General features: G+C 42.9%; 1 protein-coding gene across 1 annotated transcript in view; it reads left to right on the top strand.

Moving 5' to 3' along the window:
* Window positions 1-22,132, top strand: part of SORCS1 (sortilin related VPS10 domain containing receptor 1) — a 226,156-nt gene that overhangs the window by 172,986 nt on the left and 31,038 nt on the right. The window contains exons 16-21 of the mRNA XM_053450012.1: window positions 7,520-7,650; window positions 10,444-10,557; window positions 10,818-10,989; window positions 13,785-13,971; window positions 19,123-19,256; window positions 20,142-20,265. Of these exons, the coding sequence (XP_053305987.1) occupies window positions 7,520-7,650; window positions 10,444-10,557; window positions 10,818-10,989; window positions 13,785-13,971; window positions 19,123-19,256; window positions 20,142-20,265 (862 nt within the window). The remainder of the gene's footprint in view (window positions 1-7,519; window positions 7,651-10,443; window positions 10,558-10,817; window positions 10,990-13,784; window positions 13,972-19,122; window positions 19,257-20,141; window positions 20,266-22,132) is intronic.

Below are 22,132 nucleotides of genomic sequence, written 5' to 3'. Positions count from 1 at the left end.
TTATAAAAAAAAATCAATCAAATCGTACCAAGGAAAGCACTCAGAACGCGCGCTCGGAGTCCTAACTCACAGTCACGTTTCATGAAATAGAGAATTGAAAGAAACAAACATGAGTGACGGGTCAGAGACTCGATTCTTCCCGTAAAACGCATTAACTACGGGTCAAGCCCTTGGGTTCTGCCGGTCTCTGGAGCGCAGCGATCACTTCTGCTCAATGAGATAGTAAAGGATATTCTGTAAGACTCACCCGTGTGATGAGTCTTTCCCCGTCGCCCCGGGATCATACCTATTACGACGTCATTCGACCAACTAGAATGCGGAACGCGAACTCAATTAATAGATGTCTTTATTCGTTTTGTGCAAGAAGTGAATATTAAAGTTAATTTAAAAAAAATATGATATCGCGAAATTAAAACGAGAACAGAGGTTCCTCCTGTCTTCTTTGTTGATGTCTCTGCACGGAGCTTTGAAGTCCAGTCTCGTGGAGAAGAAAGGTGTAGATTCGGTGGGATAAGGATAGGGGGAATGGGTTGAATGGCATGTATTACATACATTATACAGGATCAGGTGACGTATGGATTCACCTCCCAGGTGTTACGCTGTTCAGAGCCGTGGGACGTCCGCTGTCTTCTCCTCCTGGGCTGTGATTGGTGAAGAGCCCGGAGTCTTGCGTTTCATTGTTTAGCGATTTAGTTTATTTTGTTTACAGTCCAAGAAGTCTTCTGCCTGGTGGGGCAGCTAGATCACCGGGTCTGCTGGGAATGGCCAGCGATGTCTTCTGTAATTATATTTATTGGAAGGGCCGCGTCGGTGTCTTTGGTCCGGAGTAATCAGAGAATTGCCTTGTAGATAAAAGGGGTCCCTTACAGTCAGGCGGACCTGCAGTGCTGGTGTCTTCCAGAGATGGTTATCATCACCCGTGGAGTTGGAGCCAGGAGCCTCCTTGCTGTACCTTACTGACAGAGTAGAGGTGGTAGATCAGTGGAATGACCTTCCAGCAGAAGTGGTAGAGGTTAATACAGTAAGGGAATGTAAACATGCATGGGATATGACTAGACTATGTCTTTACATCAGGAAAACGGGCAGAGCAGACGGGCCAAATGGTTCTCATCTGCAGTCAGATCCTACGTTTCCATCTCGGCATCGTGGGAAACATTGTTCCAAAACACAGCTGGACGATTATCTGCTCACCTCTCCTGCTGTAGGTTCTCCTGGTCAGTGATACAAACGTGGCGTTCTCTGACTGTTACTGCTTCCGGCAACATTCACAAAAAGAAAATGAGAGGTTTAATGATTTTAAGGCTCTCTCTCCCAATAGTGTTACTCGGCTGGCTGAGAATTCTGGTTTAATAAATAAATAAAAATATATTTTTAATATTTTTTGTTGTTGAATTTATTCCTGTTTACCCCTAATTAAATTAAGCATGGGGTCAGACTGCATTCTCTGACCTTTTTATTTTTACGACTGGCATTCTAATGAATCTTCCAAATGTAAGAGGCGAAGCGCGCGGGTCTATGATGTCTTTACTTTGGTTTGGATCTAGGAGCCGCCCCCCCCCCCCCTCGTCCCCAATCCTGTTTTTATTTTCATATATTACTGCAGTTAAAGGATATTTATTGGGGCAATACGGCATAAAAGCACACCTTTCTTCAGTGCTGCACCACTTTGTACAGTTTCACAGTTAACCCCTTCATGACAAAGGGTATTGTATACCATAAAGACTCAATCATGTATGCCTAACCATTAGTTAAATAAATAAATAAATATATATATATATATTTATCTCATGTTGTTATATTATAGAAGTTGTATGGTTCCCCACGGGCGGTATGGTAAGGGGTCCTGGGGGCTTCTCAACTACATTGGCTTAAAAAAACAGAGACAGAACGCATACAAATAGCTAATATTCAACTGACACACACATGTAAAAAAAAACACAAAAACTAACTTTTACTATAATACTAGTAATGCATTTTTTGAGGGCAAGAAATGAGGCAACTTGTTAAAATAACACAAGGCTACAGAACTTATAGTTTTTTTCATGCAGGATGGGAAACATTTTAATGCAGCATTTAAATTCACCAAATATTAACACCCCGGTCACTTTATATGATAAATACAAAAGCTCCCCATCAATAAATTAAAAGAAATCCACTAAAATATTTACACCCATAAAGCAGAAAAGCAGAAGCAGCGGAACCCTCACAATGTCAGTGAATTATGACATCAGAAGTGTCTGTGACATCAGCACCACTATACAGCTGGAGAGCATTCCATCTGTCTACTCAGTGTAGTTGGGCGCTCGGCACTGGTAGGCAGCTATTCGTAGCGGTCTTAAAGTGTTGTTACCAACGGCATCAGAGATTGAGGAGATTTAAAAAGAGAACTTTTTAAAAGGAGAGCTATGGGGGACTGCTGTCTACTCCATGGACTGAGGTGGGTTGGAAGGAGTTGCTGCCCCAGAAAAGTGCGGAAGTTTTTCAAAAGAGTGAAAACAGCTTTCACCGGCACCGCTAAAAAGAATCAGGATCAGAACCAGGAGAACTTGGCCGATGGAGACCCTGTCCTGAAAAGGAAGAAAGAGAATAGCAGTACAGAGGAAGAAAGAGGGAGAGCGAGGAAGAGGACCAAACGTACTGCTAATGAGAGGGAGGAGAGCAGCCTGTGTCTGAGGGCAAAGAAGACAACAAAACACCCGAGAACCAGCACAGGCAGCTCCGAACATGAGAAAAAGCGCTGCAAATACAGCGAGAAAAACATCCAGATTCTGGGGCAGCAGGAGAAAGAAGAATCGGAGGAACATCTGGAGGAGCGCAGAAGGGGAAAGGTTCCCATGAAAAGACGCAGGAGTGAGGTGGAAAGCGGTCTTACAGTAAAAAGATATCGGAACCTTCTCCCCATGACGCCCTCCAGCTTCACCTTCCATTCAGTGCTAGGACAAGGGTCATTCGGAAAAGTCATGTTGGCTTCTGTACCTAGAAGAGACTCTATGATAGCGGTCAAAATCATCCGCAAGAAAGCCTTAAAGCCCCTGTACCTACTGAAGGAGAAGAGAATCCTGGAGATGGCTCGGGACAGCCCGTTCCTGTGCCACGGATATGCAGGCTTCCAAACACAGACCTGCGCCTTATTCACGATGGAGTATATGGCTGGCGGAAGCCTCCAGTCGTATATGAAGAGAATGGGCCGACTCCCTGAGACCACGGCTGCATTTTATTCGGCTGAATTAATCTGCGGCATCCAGTTCCTCCACGCTCGGGGAGTTATACACCGAGACCTGAAGCCGGACAACATCTTGCTTGACGGAGAGGGCCACGCCAAGATATGCGATTTTGGTCTTGTTGCAGAAGGCGTTTTCGGAGCAGCAGAGACAAAAGGACGCTGCGGGACATTCATGTACATGGCCCCCGAAATACATCTAAACCAAGCATACGGTGTTGCCGTGGACTGGTGGTCCTTCGGGGTAATTTTATTCCGCATGCTGAACGGAAGGTTACCGTTCTATCACGGTAACTGCAAGAAGGCAGCGTTGGATTCCATTGTAAATGGAAGCCCTCGGAATGTCAAAGACATCTCCGAAGACGCTGCGGACATCCTAAAGCATCTTCTGATGAAAGATCCTGAGCATCGCCTCTGGATCACGGGGTGCATCAGGCGGCATCCATTCTTTCAGGACATTAATTGGGAGGATATAGAGAGCCGCCGTTCAACCCCCCCGTACCGGCCATCAACACCAAATCTCCGCTTGCAGACTCTTCATGAGATTCCATCAGTCTTGGAGACCACAGAGGACACTTCCTCTTCCTCTTCATTGTCATCTTCATCTTCCTCGTCATCGAGCAGCCAAAGTCTTTCTGGCTTCTCCTTTGTGACTCCAGACTGGATGGTGTGAAGGATGGACTGAGCCCTGGCCAAGCGCATCAAAATCGAAGATTTCCAATCATAAAATCATAATAAATTTGGAACACAAATTTGGAAAACTACAATTTTTGTTATTGTTTCCTTCGTGTTGTATAACTACAGGTGCCATTGTCCACAGATAGCTGTACATAGATATGACCTCACAATAGAGCTTCTGCTTCTGTTACATCATGCGCAGAGTGTATCTTGTAAATTATGGAGACAGGAATGTCCCAAATAAAACTGGATTTTAAGTAATCCACGTTATAAAGCCCAATGTAACTTAACCCATGTGATACCGGACCCTATAATTCTTCATTTCTAAAGGTTTCTATTTTTCCATAATTAGCAAATTATGGATTTTGAAATGATATCCGCTACTCAACGCTGTTCAGTCTCTGATTCCTTAGCGTGTCTTTAATTACTTTTAAATTTAATCCATCATATCCTTCCTCGTTATCACCTCCTATTTCCAGGGCTGTGCCCGGTATCATTGGACCTCAAGTGACGCATTTTGGGGGCCACATCCCTCATATATATATATCATTCGATTTTATTATCCACAAATCCATAACACCTGTCAAGCCATGGAAGCCAGTAACAATGTGCTACAATGTATCAACCTTATTACATCACAAGCTTTTGCCGTTACACATTAGACCAAGAGTTTGCAAACCCCAAACCGACACATCGTTAGCCGTTAACCCTAATCTCCACCCGTATGTATTCTGTAATATAGGCATATTAAGAGCCAGCGCTTTAGGAAGAATTGTGATTTAGTGGCCTATTGATCCATGTACAACGGAAACATTTCAAAGACTGTGCCATTACTACTATTCAAAAGTTTGGGGTCACTCGGCTGTTTTTATGGAAAACAAGGAAATTTCTGGCTGTAACATAATTACAAAAAGGGTTTCTAACCATAAATTAGACTTTTAAACTGGATCAGCAGACACAACATGCCATTGGAACACAGGAGTGATGGGAGTGATAAAGGGCCATTGGAACACAGGAGTGATGGGAGTGATAAAGGGCCATTGGAACACAGGAGTGATGGGAGTGATAAAGGGCCATTGGAACACAGGAGTGATGGGAGTGATAAAGGGTCTCTGTACGCCTATGAAGAGATTCCATTAAAAATCAACCGTTTCCAGCTACAATAGTCATTTACAGCATTAACCCCGTCTGCGCTGGATTTCTGGCACATTAGCTCAGCTGCTTTGTGAGAAAATTATATTTATTTTTATTTGACATATTACATTACATTATATCTATATAGCTCCAGCATATTCCATGGCACTGAGAAGGTGGTAAATAAGTGGAAGAGCCACCCAGCAGAAGTGGTAATACAGTGAGGGGATTAAACATGCATGGGATTGACATACGGCTCCTGAATCTAAGACGAGACCAACGACTGATTAAGGTTTGAGTCTTTACAGCAGGAGAAACGGGCGACTAGACGGGGGCCGGATGGGGCCGATCAGCCGGGAGATTCCATGTAAACATCTGACTAATCACAATATGCATTATAAACTGTATGTCTGCGGGTTTTGTGTCATGTGACTGTGTAACGCGAGCTCGATTTGGTAATTGCTGGCTCTGCGGGTTTGAAGGTAGGATGTTATTTGCCCGGATGAGATCCCGCGGCTGACGGCTGAGGATTGTTTCGCGCCCCGCGTCCGATTCCCCCCTTATGTTCTCTCCCGCCGCGCCTGACAGATACACATTCAGCTTCAGCGCATCCTCGTCAGGTTTGGTCTCCGACTTGTCAGATTCCTGAGGCCGACATCAGAAAGCGTTCTGTCCGGGGCGGCGGTGACGGATGGGAGAGGCGTCTCGGAAAATAACAAAGCGCTTTTATGTTACATTTTCCGAGGATTTGTAATGGAAACGTTTAGCAGGTGGAAGAAAGGTTTATCCGGCGGGAGTTTGGCAACGCGTGCGCGAGTGACTTATCACCTCCCAATAACTTATACAAGGCATTGTCCTAAAAACTTACGCTTTATGTCCAAAAGTACGTGGACCCCCCTCCTAATTATTATATTTGGGGGCTTCAGCCGCACCGATCGCTAACAGGCCATAGGCGGCCGTCTCCAGGCCCTGGCCCCAAAACGGGTCGTACTGAAGAGCTCAGGCGCTTGAAACGTAGGATGCCACCTTTTGCCACAATTCAGTTTGTGAACTTTCTGCCCAGCTAGATCTGCCCCGGTCCGCTGTAAGCGCTATTACTGTGAAGTGTCGAGGGGTGACAACGGCTCAGCCACGAAGTTGTAGACCGCTCACACTCACAGAGCAGGGCCGCCAAGTGCCGAGTTGAGTTGCCCGTAAAAGTTGCCTCTGTCCTCGATGATTTCTAAGCCGACGATGCATGGAAAGGGTTAAGTGCCTCTATTCCCGGTAATTGCCCCGTCCTGTGTCCTCTGGATGCTCCGCGCAGGTGACGGAGGGATGAAGATTAATGGCAGCGGCTGGCTGAGCGTCTCGGAGCTGCAGATGGGGGATTCGCCGGTTCGTTTAGATTTTAAGGAGCTTTATTCCATATTCTTCAGCCTTCAGGAAAATGAAACAAAGACTGAATCGGTGACGTGGAAAAGGCGCGTGGCAAAGAGCTGGGAACATCACGTTGCAAGCTTTGCTTACATACATTGTCATGCCTTGCTACGTTGGGACATTATTACGTTTGAATGGTGTATGAAACGCATACCTCCCAACTGTCCTGTTTATGCAAGACAGTCATGATTTCCGAGCACTGTGCCACTGTCCATGGGCTGGCTGAGGGGATCCTCTTATCTCCAATTTACTGCCCCGGGGGGGGGGGTGAAAACGCAATGGACGTCCCATGCAGTTCCCGCATGTCACCTTGTAACCAGGCCTGGATGGCGGCTGCCTAATGACATCATTGCGGCCATTATTGCGATATGTGCGGCCCCGGCACCCGATCAGCGTGAGCGTGCGCAGATGTCGGATGTCCCCGGGCATTAGTGGCAAGGTGGCTATTTGGGAGAGGCAGCAGGAACGTTTTGGGACCACTCGATGCCTCTTCTGGGCTGCCGCTGTCATATTAAGGGGGCTGATGTGTGGATGGCGCACAGAAATCTTCCGTGTAACCGGCCCACTGAGCAGCGGCACCTGGGGGACCTAATCCCCGAGAGCAGATCTACCCCGGGCTGCAGTACCGCTGATGAAAATGTATGAAATGCAGGCAGAAAAACTAAACAAAAATTTATATTTTTTAATATATTTTTTGTATATTTGGAGAGTTTTCATATCTGAATAAAAATGTTATTAGCGCGGCTTTGCTTTTATTACGCTGGGTAGCGCTGCTCTGGGGCATTTAATAATTAATCTGAGGGCTCTTTGTATGTCTCTGGCACATTATGGCGTCTGGAGGAGCAGGCGGCGCATGTATCTATAACACATAGAACCCTCAGAAAACCAAGACTTAAGGAATAAAATAAAATATATCCCCGACGCAGAACGCGACATTTTATTCAATGCATTTTTTTTAGTGAATCTTGGAATCCTGCAGCTGTCCGTCTCATTGTCCAATTTAAGTCAAGAAAGCGATTTGTTTGAAAGAATTACGGGGAAATAGTTTTATTCCGCGTTCTGTTTCAGGGAGAAGCCTGTATAATGGGAGCCAAGCGGACGTACAAGAAACGGAGATTAGAGCGGAAATGTATGCAAGGAAGGTACCCCAGAACGATGTCATCTGACCCCTGCGTGTGCACCGAGGCGGACTTTGAGTGGTGAGTGCCTTATGTACATATACCTCCAAACTTCTCCCTGTTTAGTGTAGTCAGTCCCTGTATGTGCCTCTCTTTTCCTCCCTTGTTCCTCTCTTTCCTCCCCTAATGCCCCTCTTTCCTCCCTTGTGCCTCCATTTCTTTCCTCAATGCCCCTTTTTCCTTCCCTGATGCCTCTCTTTCCTCCCCCGATGCCCCTCTTTCCTCCCCTGTGCCTCTCTTTCTTCCCCTGATGCCCCTCTTTCCTCCCTTGTGCCTCTCTTTCTTCCCCTGATGCCTCTCTCCTCCCCTGATGCCCCTCTTTTCTAGGAGGTCAGAATGTTTGCTGGGTATGAGGGGATCGCAGGGTTCTACAGCCCTAAAAGCCCCGATAATGTGTATAGAAACAGCAGGAAACGGCTTTATAAATTAAATGCCCCACTCGGTTACATCATAAATAGGTCCCAGGATGGGTGGCATTGCCCAATTGCCCCAGGCATCAGCATTTATTTCTAAAGAGACCTGAAGACGTCCTCGAGGAACGGAGTCAACCTTTAGACCTGAAACGAAAAAGTCCCCTGCCCCGCTCGCCTGTAACAATTATTAACATTATTGTTACTTTATACTCTGCTTCGGCTAAACTCGATACATATAATTATTTGTAAATTCCAAACAAATCTATGAAAATCTAAGCGCTCGATGAAAAACGTTTGCTTTTTACCGCGCTTATAAAATGATTTTAATAAGAATCATAATCATTTCTTTATTATCTGGCCAGTAAAACTGAAATACTAGTCCGGCAGCCGCCGACGTTTAAACATATACATAACGTATTCATAACAATCTTATTATGTGGAACCACTTCTTTTGCTCAATTTCCATAAATCCCCTGAATCGAAGCCCCCGCAAGGAGCTTTAATGCCGTCTCGGTACTAAATGTAACATAATATTGAATAATGTTAATTACATTAATTAAAAAGAAAACCTACACACACACTAACCCCTGTAGATTAAAAAAATATATGTTTAAAATAATTTTATGTCTCGGCTTCAGCTGGAAATTAGCAATAAAATACAGTTAAGCGCTTTGCATATGTTTGAATTTTAAGTCTAAACTGACTATAATGGCTACGCTGAGTTAGTTTAATATGCAACGGAATTCTAGATTGTCAGCTCCTTTGAGCAGGGCCCTCCGTACCTTTTCTGTCCAGTTTGTTATGGGATACACTACTAGTTATTTACTGTCTACCCATTGTGCAGCGCTGTGGAATATGACAGCGCTATATCAATTAATAATAAAATAATAAAAATAATAATAAAAATAATGATAATAAAAATAAAATTATAATAATAATATAATGATAATAATAAATAATTATAATAATAAAGAATGATAATAATAAATAATAAAATAATAAAAATAATAATAAAAATAATGATAATATAAAATAATAAAATAATGATAAAAAATAAAATAATAATAATAACAACAATAATAATAATACAACAATGATAATAAATAATGATAAAAAAAATAATAAATAATTATAATAAATAATAATAATAATACCAAGTTTTATTTGGTATTATTAATTGGTCTAATTAATTATTAATTATTATAGAATTAATTGTGATTGACCTGTCACCATGGCCTGAAATGTTCAAGGCGCAGCCATCCTGGAGGTTTTTAATAGACCCCAAGAACTTGAGAGGACACGAGAAGTCCTCGACACGCAACATGCTTCATCGTATCCTTCCGTGCACTGATACACTGCTCTGTGTAGATAAAAAAAGTTAACTTACCCATTCAAAGTTAACTAACCAATCAAAATTAAAAAATGGAGGACGTAGTTGCCTACGGGTCGCTGTGTATTTGGGACGGAGTATCCAGCATGGCAGTCTCTGCCCCTGTGTTGGAAGAAGGCTTCTTCATATGCAGGGGGTTATCTCTCCCCCATAGTGAAGTTGCTGATCGATGCTGATTGGTTCAGGCAGATTTTTTGTAAGGGCGGGGCAGGAAAAGGGCAGGACAGGAAGTTGATCACAGAATGCTGGCTCTGCCACCGGCTGCCGCACATCTTACACAAGCAAGGCGTCATTAGACTCATTAGACTCGCTAAAGACAGAGGCTGCAGGCAATTTTAATAAAAGAATTTAGAATGCTGGACACATTATTTATTTTGTGACACATATATCCCGCAAGCCGCAGTATGCTGTGTAATATAATGCAAGAAAACAATAATAATAATTTAATTTTCACCACAGGATAATGCGTTAGAATCCTCGCTAGGAGTCGCTTAGTTCATAATGTTATTAGGAATCCCCTATGGCCGGGGTCTGGCAGCGAGTGGGCTGCGCCGGCTTCCGTAATATGTTGATAAATTAGATTTTTATGCATAGAGTCGTGGAAACAAGTTTGGCCCGGAGCTCTTTAGGAAAACTAAGTGAGTTGTAGTGTCTTATGCAGCAGATTTCATCTTGGGACTCCTCGGAGAACGGTTACGGCCACAGGAGGACATGGCGAGGTTTGTACGGAGGAAAGCAAACTTTTAGAGAAAAGAAAAAAAAAAACATAAAAAATGGCTTGTGAAAACACATTTTAATTGGATATTAATCATATTTTTTGGGGTAGGATTCTCCTTTAACAACGTCGAAAGTCTGAAGAGCGAAGGTCGTTTTAGCTTTGTTGTTTTAATGTTTTAAAGTTAATTAAAAGGCTTCTAACTCCTGAATCTTTGAGGGTCAGGTCTCGTGGGGTTAATGTCCGTACATCCTGACCGTACATGTTAACAGGGTCTCGTTTGTCTCTCATTCCAGTGATTATGGCTACGAGAGGTACACCAATGGCCAGTGTTTGCCGGCGTTCTGGTACAACCCGTCTTCATTATCGAAGGACTGCAGCTATGGGCAGAGTTACCTGAACAGCACTGGGTACGGCCGTTAAAGTCATGTCGCCCTTGAAACGTTGTCTGATGTTCTCGGAGGCCTCATCGATTTACCCGGATCCTCGCGGGCCGCTATTTTACTTAAACCAAACAATTACTGCCTTCGCCTCTCAGCTGAAGATCGTTCTTCGGGTCTTAAATCACCGTTTATATGTGTTTTGCGCTCGGTGAAACAATGTTTTTGTGCCCTGATGACGCATTCTGAGGATTAACTAAAAATACGTTATTGATCTTTCAATGTCTCAGATACAGAAAAGTTGTCTCTAATAACTGCACGGACGGCGTGAGGGAGCAGTACACGGCTAAACCGCAGCAATGTCCCGGGAAAGCGCCCCACGGTCTGCGTATCATAACGATGGATGGCAAACTAACCGCCGAGCAAGGACACAACGTCACGTTTGCCCTACAGCTGGAGGAGGTATGGAATAGTCAACACGTGGTAGATTGACCAATAGGGCGACTCTATTGGTCGCCGCCAGGGGGGCTCGTCTGGCATCAACCAATGAAGAGCAGCTGTCCTTCATTGGTTGATGCCAGTGGAACCCCCTGCCGGCGACCAATAGAGTCACTCTTACGGAACTTTAAAATGCTGGCGCCAACAGCTTTTACCACATTAACCCCGTAGTAGCCCCTGCTAGAAAACCGGCAGAAAACGAAGAGAAAAACGAAAACGGGAATGGGCGAATATTCGTGGAATACAGGAAGACTTGGCCGGCGCCCAAGTCACGTCGAAAGGCAGTAAATCACGTAAAGTCAGTAAGGTTTGGCACGCAGTAGGAGAGGTGGATGTAGGAGTTGGCAGAGCCACCTCGAGGTGCCCACAAAATAGGACTTTTGAATCTACCCTAATGCCTCCAGCTTTTCTATCAGCCCGGGGCTACCGCTGGTTTGTGGTTAACCGCCTTATTCACAAACCCATGCCGAAAAAAGAGAAGTTTCGCTGATAACAAAGAGACCGGGCGCTGGAGATGTTCCACAATATCATCTATAATGAGATTCGCTTCAACCTTCGCAATCAATAAAACGCATATTGTGTGTCGGGGGTCAGAGAGCCGCCGCTCCTGAATCAATCAATAGGGAGTCAGAGAGGTTGCAGAACTGAATGGAATGAAGAGATTTCGTTGTCGCGTGTTCAGAGCCCGGAGCGATCGCGTGACATTGAGACTCATCGGCGCTGGGTTATGTGTTACAATGTAACGCATGTGATGATGCAATATTCCCCTAGAATCTTCACCTTAAAGGCGAAGCGTCCCCTTCGCAGCTTTTGGCATCATTATACTTATTAGTTCAAATGAATGTCTGGTTGCCTCGATCAGCATCTATATGTTTGGTGGTCGATACATGGAACAGCCTCCCAGCAGAAGTGGTAGAGGGTAATACAGTGAGGGTATTAAACATGCATGGGATAGCCATACAGCTCCTGAATCTAAGACAAGACCAACGACTGATTAAAGCTACTAGACGGGCCAGATGGGGCCGATCTACTGCAGATTCTATATCTCTCCTATATCAGAGATGCCTATTATCTACCAGGGATATCATCCCCCCGTTTCCAGAACAGCATTTAGAAGTCCTGCCCCCAGCTCATTGTAATACTCAGTACAGTGGCAGATACTTAATATAAAGGGGGGGTATATTAACTCTCTATGCACTAATAGGCTTTTCTTGGATATATAAAAGAGCCGCGGCGTTCTATAATCAATAATATCAGAAAGGAACAAATCTATATTTTTTATAGCCAATAAAGATTTCTTTTTTTTCATACATTTCAATTAAAATATGTTTCGTTTGGGTGAAAGAAAAAAAGAAAAAAAACTTCTTTTTTTTTCTTTCTTCTTGGCAGCCAGCGTGCATTACCAATAATAAAAGCGGGAACTTATTATTTCATATTGACATTCATGGGCAGAAATTACTATTATTTCTGCTGCAAACATAAAAATATCCCTCTGCATTGCTGCGCTATTAAATCCGCTCGGCGCGCATGTCAGGAATAAGAATCCACGGCGAGAGAACGAAAAAAATAAAACGGGGGGCATTACAACGTAAAACGAGGCCTTAAATATTTACATATATGGGGAAATGTGATAATAGTCACAGTTTTTAATATAATTAAATGAAATTACCCATAATTTGCTATTTCTACTATTTTTGTTTTTTGTTATTTAACATGATTCTCCCACATTTTTGCTATTTTTGTGTGGATGGTTTGCGGCTCCTGGATGGACACCACACACTTACACACACACACCTTCTACCTCCCTGCCCTCCCATGCTCCACTAACCAAAAGCTCTCCCTGACTCTCTTAACGCCATAGCTGACACACGCGCACGCTAACGCCGTATGTTAACAAGCACAAATACTAACTCACACTTATGCTAACAGCATACATTCACACACACATGCTAACAGCACACATTCACACACACATGCTAACAGCACACATTCACACACACATGCTAACAGCATACACTGACACACACCTGCTACATCCATAAAGTAATGTGCCCACACATACACACATGCTAACAGCATACACTCTGTACATTAACACACCCACTTTACCATTGAACACTTACACATACATACGCACATCCACTCCACCACCATACATTTATACCTACATACACACACACGCACGCGCGAGCAGCCAATCAGAGAGATTCGTTTGTTATTAAACACAAGAACAAGTTTTTTACACTCATGTTTCAGTATGAAATAGCGGTATAACTTTTTGTAATGGCCCCTATGGGCTGCTCCAAGGGCTTGGCCAACTGACACAAGCTTGCAGTTCCACATAAAGAATAAAAGGCTGTTTCGACGGCTTTTACACCATAACTGGGTCATTTGTGCTCCCATTGGTTTTTCATGCAGTCGCTTTTGTTCTGCATTATGAACGGCCCAGGGAGCTTCTTCTACAGGAAGGGCCGGTGAAGATGTTTGAAGATTTCTAGAAATATAGAACTTGCCGGCAGATCGGCCCCCATTCAGCCCCCGTTTCTCCTGCTGTAAAGACTCAAACCTTAATCAGTCGTTGGTCTCGTCTTAGATTCAGGAGCCGTATGTCTATCCCATGCATGTTTAATCCCCTCACTGTGTTACCCTCTACCACTTCTGCTGGAAAGCTGTTCCTCCTGTCTAGTACAGTATCTAGATGTCAGTGTCTCAGCACATGTTTCACTGTCCGCTTGTCTCTGCTTTGTCTCTTTACTCAGGGAGACGTTCAGAGGATGAATATTCAGGTGGATTTCGGGGATGGCATAGCTGCTTCGTACGCCAACCTCAGTGCCACGGAGGACGGCATCAAACATGTCTACCAGAACGTGGGAATCTTCCGTGTCTCGGTGCAGGTGGACAACAACCTGGGATCCGCCAGCGCGACCCTCTACTTACACGTAACCGGTATGTAGCCGTTTAATAAGTCCGCACTTATTTATTATTTATTTATATTAGATCACTTTCATTAATTGTTACAAGGAAATAAAATATGGGGTTTTTTTAAAATAGACCATTAAAAACTACGCTGTAGATTTTTATTTCAGTTTTCAGGCTGTATTTTTATTAGCAAAAAAGTACATTACCCCTTTTTTGTTATTATATATATATATATACCTGCGCAGTCAACTCATAGGGTACGCCTTTAAAACCCCATTTTTTAGGGGCATGGAAAGTGTATTTTTAACCCCACCCACTTATCTGTATTATGCATATTTTGACCGAGCCCAACCCACCCATTTTCTGCTCTCCTCCTCCCATTACACATTTTCCATATTTTTTAAGGTGCTGTTCCACCTACTGATTTTAACCCTTTTGTAACTATACGCAGCATTAAAACATCATTTCTTAAATAAACTTTTGAAAGAAACAACAGAATTATTATTATCCTTTATTTCTATGGCACCAACAACCCCCGCAGCCCTTCTTACAGTCCCTACCTTCAAAGGGTCTTACGGACCGATACATTAGGGAAAGAAGACGCTGCTAGGGGATGACAAAGTTTATTTGCTTAATATATTAGACAGTTTAATTATTTATTTTTTTTTTGTAAGTGGAACGGCCTCTTTAACACTGTGGGAAACCCCCTTAATCAGCCCCTTACAAACTACCTTTCAATTCTGTTTTACAATTGGTATCTATGAGTGCCCAAAATGCCCCTGCCTCCGGCTAAAAGCTACCAGCGAAAAATATCTTAAAATTCTAAAAAACAAAACAAAAAAAAGTTAAATATTATTATTATTATTATTATTTTATTATTACTTATTATTCATATAGCATCAGCAATTCTGTATCACTGGATACAGAAGAAAAAGGGGGGCCCTAGAGTGTTCGATACACAGACATCTTAATACGAATAATTATTTAAAAAATTAAAAACCTTTTGGACATGGCGACTCATTAACAATTCCTGTTTCTATATTCTCAGCAGAACAACATTAACGCCCCCAGGGGCTGCCATCCCGCTGCCCACCGCTCTATCACTCACACCTCTGTCTGCGGGATAAAGGTTTTAAAATATAATAATAAGGCAGAAAAAAATCTTGAATTTAGGGTGATGCAGCGCCACCTACTGCTCAGAATGAATAATTCATCACGCGCACTCTGCTATTCCTCGCACATTCTTTTTGATTTTCTATGTATTAATCTTTCACGTCGCAGGGGTCTCTTCCGCTGAACTATTTATAACCATAAGTTAAGTAGAAGACTTAGGTGACCTTCAAGCCTTTGATGGGCAGCAGAGATGTCATTAGAGAGGAGAGATTATACTTCATACAGGCAAGAATTGTGTCTCGATAACACGGGGGAAGTAGAAATATTTAATCCCTATTATCATAGAAATCTGTAGTTCCACCAGGGCCAGACTGGCAATGACGGGGTGGGGGGGGCGCCTGACACTTTAAGGCCGACAGGTTGTATATGTGCGTAATAAGTGTTTGGCTCTAAATCATACATACATTTAACTATACCCAATATCTGAAATCTTAAAGTGTTTCCAGCATTCAGAAAAATAAATAGAATAAACTGATTTCTCTATTCGCTTTCTAAATACCGTATACTACTAAACATTTATATCTATTTGTTTTAAAGGGGGAGTCCCATGGAAATGAATAATATTTCCCTTAAACAAACCCCCAACAGTGTATACTAAAATAATTCCCAGCGCTGTATACAGTAATATAACCCCCAGCGCTGTATACAGTAAGATAACCCCCAGCACTGTATACAGTAATATAACCCCCAGTGCTGTATACAGTAATAACCCCCAGCGCTGTATACAGTAATATAACCCCCAGCACTGTATACAGTAATATAACCCCCAGCGCTGTATACAGTAATATAACCCCCAGCGCTGTATACAGTAATATAACCCCCAACGCTGTATACAGTAATAACCCCCAGCACTGTATACAGTAATATAACACCCAGCACTGTATACAGTAATATAACCCCCAGCGCTGTATACAGTAATATAACCCCCAGCGCTGTATACAGTAGTATAAACCCCAGCGCTGTATACAGTAATATAACCCCCCAGCACTGTATACAGTAATATAACCCCCAGTGCTATATACAGTAATATAACCCCCCAGCGCTGTATACAGTAATATAACCCCCAGCGCTGTATACAGTAATATAACCCCCGCGCTGTATACAGTAATATAAACCCTCAGCGCTGTATACATTAATATAACCCCCCAGCGCTGTATACAGTAATATAACCCCAGCGCTGTATACAGTAATATAACCCCCAGCGCTCGATATAGTAATATAACCCCTCAGCGCTGTATACAGTAATATAACCCCCCCAGCGCTGTATACAATAATATAACCCCTAGCGCTGTATACAGTAATATAACCCCCCAGCGCTGTATACAGTTATATAACCCCCCAGCGCTGTATACAGTAATAACCCCCAGCGCTGTATACAGTAATATAACCCCCAGCGCTGTATACAGTAATATAACCCCCAGCGCTGTATACAGTAATATAACCTCAGCGCTGTATACAGTAATATAACCCCCAGCGCTGTATACAGTAATATAACCCCCCAGCACTGTATACAGTAATATAACCCCCAGCGCTGTATACAGTAATATAACCCCCAGCGCTGTATACAGTAATATAACCCCCCCAGCGCTGTATACAGTAATATAACCCCCAGCGCTGTATACAGTAATATAAACCCCCACCGCTGTATACAGTAATATAACCCCCAGCGCTGTATACAGTAATATAACCCCAGCACTTTATACGGTAATATACCCCCCCACCACTGTATACAGTAATATAACCCCCAGCGCTGTATACAGTAATATAACCCCCAGCATTGTATACAGTAATAACCCCAAGCACTGTATACAGTAGTAACCCCCAACGCTGTATAAAGTAATATCCCCCCAGTGCTGTATACAGTAATGTAAGTCGGTTTTAACAAAAACCTGTTTTTTTTCTCATTTTGTCCCAATAAACTCACTTCATCTGAAGACCTGGAGCCGGCGTTGCTGTCGGTCATGTGATATTTTGGGTGACTTTCCCGGCTCAAACACCACACTGAGCTGATGCTTTATGGCAATGCTAATGAAGTCCGTTCCTCCATAAACATTATATTATTGGGCAAAAACCAGAATGGTTGAGAAAAGGAAACAGCGCATTTTTTTAAAAGAAATCTGATATAAGTAAAATAAATCATTGGCCGCTCCTTTTATAGAATTCAGGTCTGAGTTGCTTGCACTTCTCTCTGTATCCAGCAGAGGGCAGGCGTGTAACGTATGAGATTCTCGTGCCGCAGTAACCCGTCCCGAGTGCCGCATCGCAGATATGCGGAGAGCGGCCCTTTAATGAACAAATCCAGGGTTATTTTATACAGAAAACCAAAAGGTTTCGCAATATCTGTGAAAAACACTTAGCAAGGTAGTAAGATTAATTAAGAATTTTAGAATCAACAATGATTGATTGGGTTCTAATCCATGTCTTAAGTAACAAGTAGTTGTTTTTATTGCAATAAATTTAGCAAAAGTGAAAAATTCTAAGTTTTAAATTCCCCTTTTTTAGAGAAGAATTCTGGTCACGCCCAACTATTTTATAAGCCATTCGGTGTCTAAAATGTTGCTTATTTTCTCTATGTGGGGTAACTGCAGAGTATATGGAACAGCCTGATGATTTTATGGGCGTTTTGGGCAACATATAAGCAGGTTTTATATCCTTCTGAATGAGGGAAGTTTGGTGTCTTTGGATCATAGCACACGTTTCAGTGCATTTATAACCAAACCAGAGGACGAGCGCCAGAGCTGGAGCCTCAGAGGACAAGATAAGCCTCCAAATTCTACTGCTGATACCTAATCTTATATTTAACCTTTAATATTACATGACCGTTCAAAAGTTTGGGTACATTTCCTTGTTTTTTTTGGGGGGGAGCAAATTTTGTCAATTAGAATAACATAAAATGGGTCAGAAATCCAGCACAGACGGGGTTAATGTTGTAAATGACTATTGTAGCTGGAAACGGCTGATTTTTAATGGAATCTCTTCATAGGTGTACAGAGGCCCTTTATCACTCCCATCACTCCTGTGTTCCAATGGCCCTTTATCACTCCCATCACTCCTGTGTTCCAACAACCCTTTATCAATCCCATCACTCCTGTGTTCCAATGGCCCTTCATCACTCCCATCACTCCTGTGTTCCAATGGCCCTTTATCACTCCCATCACTCCTGTGTTCCAATGGCCCTTTATCACTCCCATCACTCCTGTGTTCCAATGGCCCTTTATCACTCCCATCACTCCTGTGTTCCAATGGCCCTTCATCACTCCCATCACTCCTGTGTACCAATGCCCTTTATCACTCCCATCACTACTGTGCTCCAATGGCTATTTATCACTCCCATCACTCCTGCGTTCCAATGGCCCTTTATCACTCCCATCACTCCTGTGTTCCAATGGCCCTTTATCGCTCCCATCACTCCTGTGTTCCAATGGCCCTTTATCACTCCCATCACTCCTTTATCACTCCCATCACTCCTGTGTTCCAATGGCCCTTTATCATTCCTATCACTCCTGTGTTCCAATGGCCCTTCATCACTCCCATCACTCCTGTGTACCAATTCCCTTTATCACTCCCATCACTCCTGTGCTCCAATGGCCATTTATCACTCCCATCACTCCTGCGTTCCAATGGCCGTTTATCACTCCCATCACTCCTGTGTTCCAATGGCCCTTTATCACTCCCATCACTCCTTTATCACTCCCATCACTCCTGTGTTCCAATGGCACGTTGTGTTCGCTGACCCAAGTTTAAGTTTAAAAGGCTAATTGATGGTTAGAAAACCCTTTTGTAATTATGTTACAGACAGAAATTTCATTGTTTTCCATGAAAACAGCTGAGCGACCCCAAACTTATGAATGGTCGAGAAAAAAATATTTAATAAAAAAAAAAAACAACAACCATGTCCTCATTTGGAGTTCTGGTCCTACTGTGAGAAGCTCTCTAATCTTGTGAATAAAGTACTATGTAAGGTGTTTGTGGGATGTGACTGAGCCTGGCTTCTGTTTACCGCAGCCCCCCTGGAACATGTCCATTTGGTGCTGCCGTTCGTAACCACAAAGAATAAAGAGGTGAATGCGTCGGTGGTCCTGTGGCCGAGTCACGTGGGGACCCTCACGTACATCTGGTGGCTTGGAAATAACAGCGAGGTGCATCGAGTCTCTTTCCACTACGGGGTTTCTACGTAGCCGGGAGAATATATATATATATTTAGACTTTTAATAATCAGCCATGACAGCCTATGAGATCTCTGAAAACTCAGCGAGACAGAGGTCTGCCATTATTTATTCGCCCGAGGACTGTCTTTAGGGAGCAGGACCTGTTAGCGTCCATCAGCCAACCTGCCAGAAAAAAACCAATTCTTGCCCAAATATACTAAAGAAAAAGCAAGCAGCATAGAATGATCATTTCTGTCTATATACCCATAATGTCAGTGTTATTTTTGTTACTATTATTATTAATCAATCAATGTCAGTGGTCATCAGATAATAATTATAAAGTAGTATCAGAATTGTATGTTTCGGGATTTTTTTTTTTATAATTCTGTGGATTAGACAGATTCTTACACATTCATATAAAAGAGTGTCTGAGATGAGTTGGTTTTGATTCACGTCAGGTTATTATTGTCCAAAACCATCAGTAACTTCTGCCCAGAATTAGCCATTATTGTTATAGCAGAGAATACCAAGATCTATACATGGCAAATTGTAGATAAGTGGAGCAGACTCCCAGCAGAAGTGGTAGAGGGTAATACAGTGAGGGGATTTAAACATGCGCGGGATAGACATACGGCTCCTGAATCTAAGACGAGACCAATGACTGATTAAGGTTTGAGTCTTTACAGCAGGAGAAACGGGTGACAAGACGGGGGCCGAATGGGGCCGATATCCTGGGAGGTTCTGGGTTTCTATACTTTTACTATACCTGTAGCGGCAGCCGTTAGCCCAATAAAGACACATTGTTTGAGTCCGTGATGCTGAAAGAACACTTTGTAACAATTGGAATGTTGTGTGTTTTTTGTGGTTATTTTGTAGCCGCTCATCAGTCTGGACGGAAGCATCTCCTTCACGTTTACAGCCGAAGGAATGAACGCGATCACCGTGCAGGTCTCGGCAGGGAATGCGATTCTCCAGGACACCAAGACCATCGCTGTGTATGGTGAGCTCTTTAAAATCCCGCGACATCTGCCGGCTCAGTGGCCCGAGCCTCTAACCCGATACAGAGCGATAAACCCAGGTCCGGAGCTCAGCCCCAAGTCAACAAATTATTTACACTGCCATTCAAAAGTTTGGGGTCACAAAATTACAAAAGGGTTTCTAACCATCAATTAGCCTTTTAGACTTGGAACAGTGAACACAACGTGCCATTGGAGCACAGGAGTGATGGGAGTGATAAAGGGCCATTGGAACCCAGGAGTGATGGGAGTGATAAAGGGCCATTAGGACGCAGGAGTGATGGGAGTGATAAAGGGCCACTGGAACACAAGAGTGATGGGAGTGATAAAGGGCCATTGGAACCCAGGAGTGATGGGAGTGATAAAGGGCCATTGGAACACAGGAGTGATGGGAGTGATAAAGGGTCTCTGTATGCCTATGAAGAGATTCCATTAAAAATCAGTTGTTTCCAGCTACAATAGTCATTTACAACATTAACCCCGTCTGACCCATTTCATGTTATTTCAATGGACAAAATCTGCTTTTCTTTCCAAAACAAGAACATTTCTAAGTGACCCCAAACTTTTGAATATTTTATCCAATAGGAAATCAGGAAAAGTTCAGATCAATGAATGCAAAGTATGATATTTATTTAGGATTTATTTATAATTAAGTTCCTTTCGATTTTACTATCATAACAGTTTACAGAAACGTAAGCCCCCCCGGCCCCCGGGACGGAGGCTCCCCTCTAATTTCCGCGCAGATCAATTTTCTGCAAAAAAAGCGGTTGATGTCGGATCCATTTCATGCGATTTTGATCTTGAGTTTTTTTTCTCTATTTTGCTTAAGGCTTCTTGTTAATTAAATGACTTCTTCAGAGTGGAAATAAAATCCACAGTGGGACCTTTATTACAAAATACTGTTACAGTTAAGAAGAATTAAGAAATGTACAAAAAAAAGGCATTTCAAACAATCTCCCAAAATGCACGTTTGCAGAAACGAAGGGATTTTCGTGTGATAAATATTAAGGAATTGAAACATGCGCGGGAGAGACATACGGCTCCTGAATCTAAGACGAGACCAACGACTGATTAAGGTTTGAGTCTTTTACAGCAGGAGAAACGGGCGACTAGACGGGGGCCGAATGGGGCCGATCTGCCAGTGGGTTCTATGTTTCTATGACCTGGTGTTATGGCATAAACGTGGCTTTAACCCCTTAAGGACAATGGACGGTCCCTAAACCCATTGAAAATAATGCATTTTGAGCCCGTACATGTATGGGCTTTGTCATTAAAGGGTTAATTTTTAGTTATTATTGTGACGCACTAGCCCTCCCTTCATCTAGAATATATATTTTTTATCCAGATAAAATATCTTTATTTGTTTCATTAATGATCATTTCTTTTCTACTAATTGCCGTCACATTTGCTGTAACGTGGCAGCATTTTGTTCCGTATTAAATGTTAAACAGAATAAAGAGGTGAGGTTACCGCAGAATGTTTCATTAATACAAATTATCATCCATTCCAGGATTAATGCGGCTTTACAAGGACCGTGTCCCCCCCCATCAAATACATTCCCCTTAATACATACAAATCCCATAAATACATTAAAATATGGGGGATTTGACTACATTAATGAGCCATATGTTAATATATGGATACACACTACCGTTTGGGCTGTTTTCATGGAAAACAAGGAAATTTCTGTCTGTAACATAATTTGCAAAAGGGTTTTCCTGGAACACAGGAGTGATGGGAGTGATAAAGGGCCAATGAGACACAGGAGTGATGGGAGTGATAAAGGGCCAATGAGACACAGGAGTGATGGGAGTGATAAAGAGCCATTGGAACACAGGAGTGATGGGAGTG

Source organism: Spea bombifrons, chromosome 11 (assembly GCF_027358695.1).
Source record: "Spea bombifrons isolate aSpeBom1 chromosome 11, aSpeBom1.2.pri, whole genome shotgun sequence".
NCBI classification, from domain to species: Eukaryota; Metazoa; Chordata; class Amphibia; order Anura; family Pelobatidae; genus Spea; species Spea bombifrons.
The sequence above is the reverse complement of the archived record's forward strand: the minus strand, read 5'-3'. Positions and strand labels throughout refer to the sequence as shown.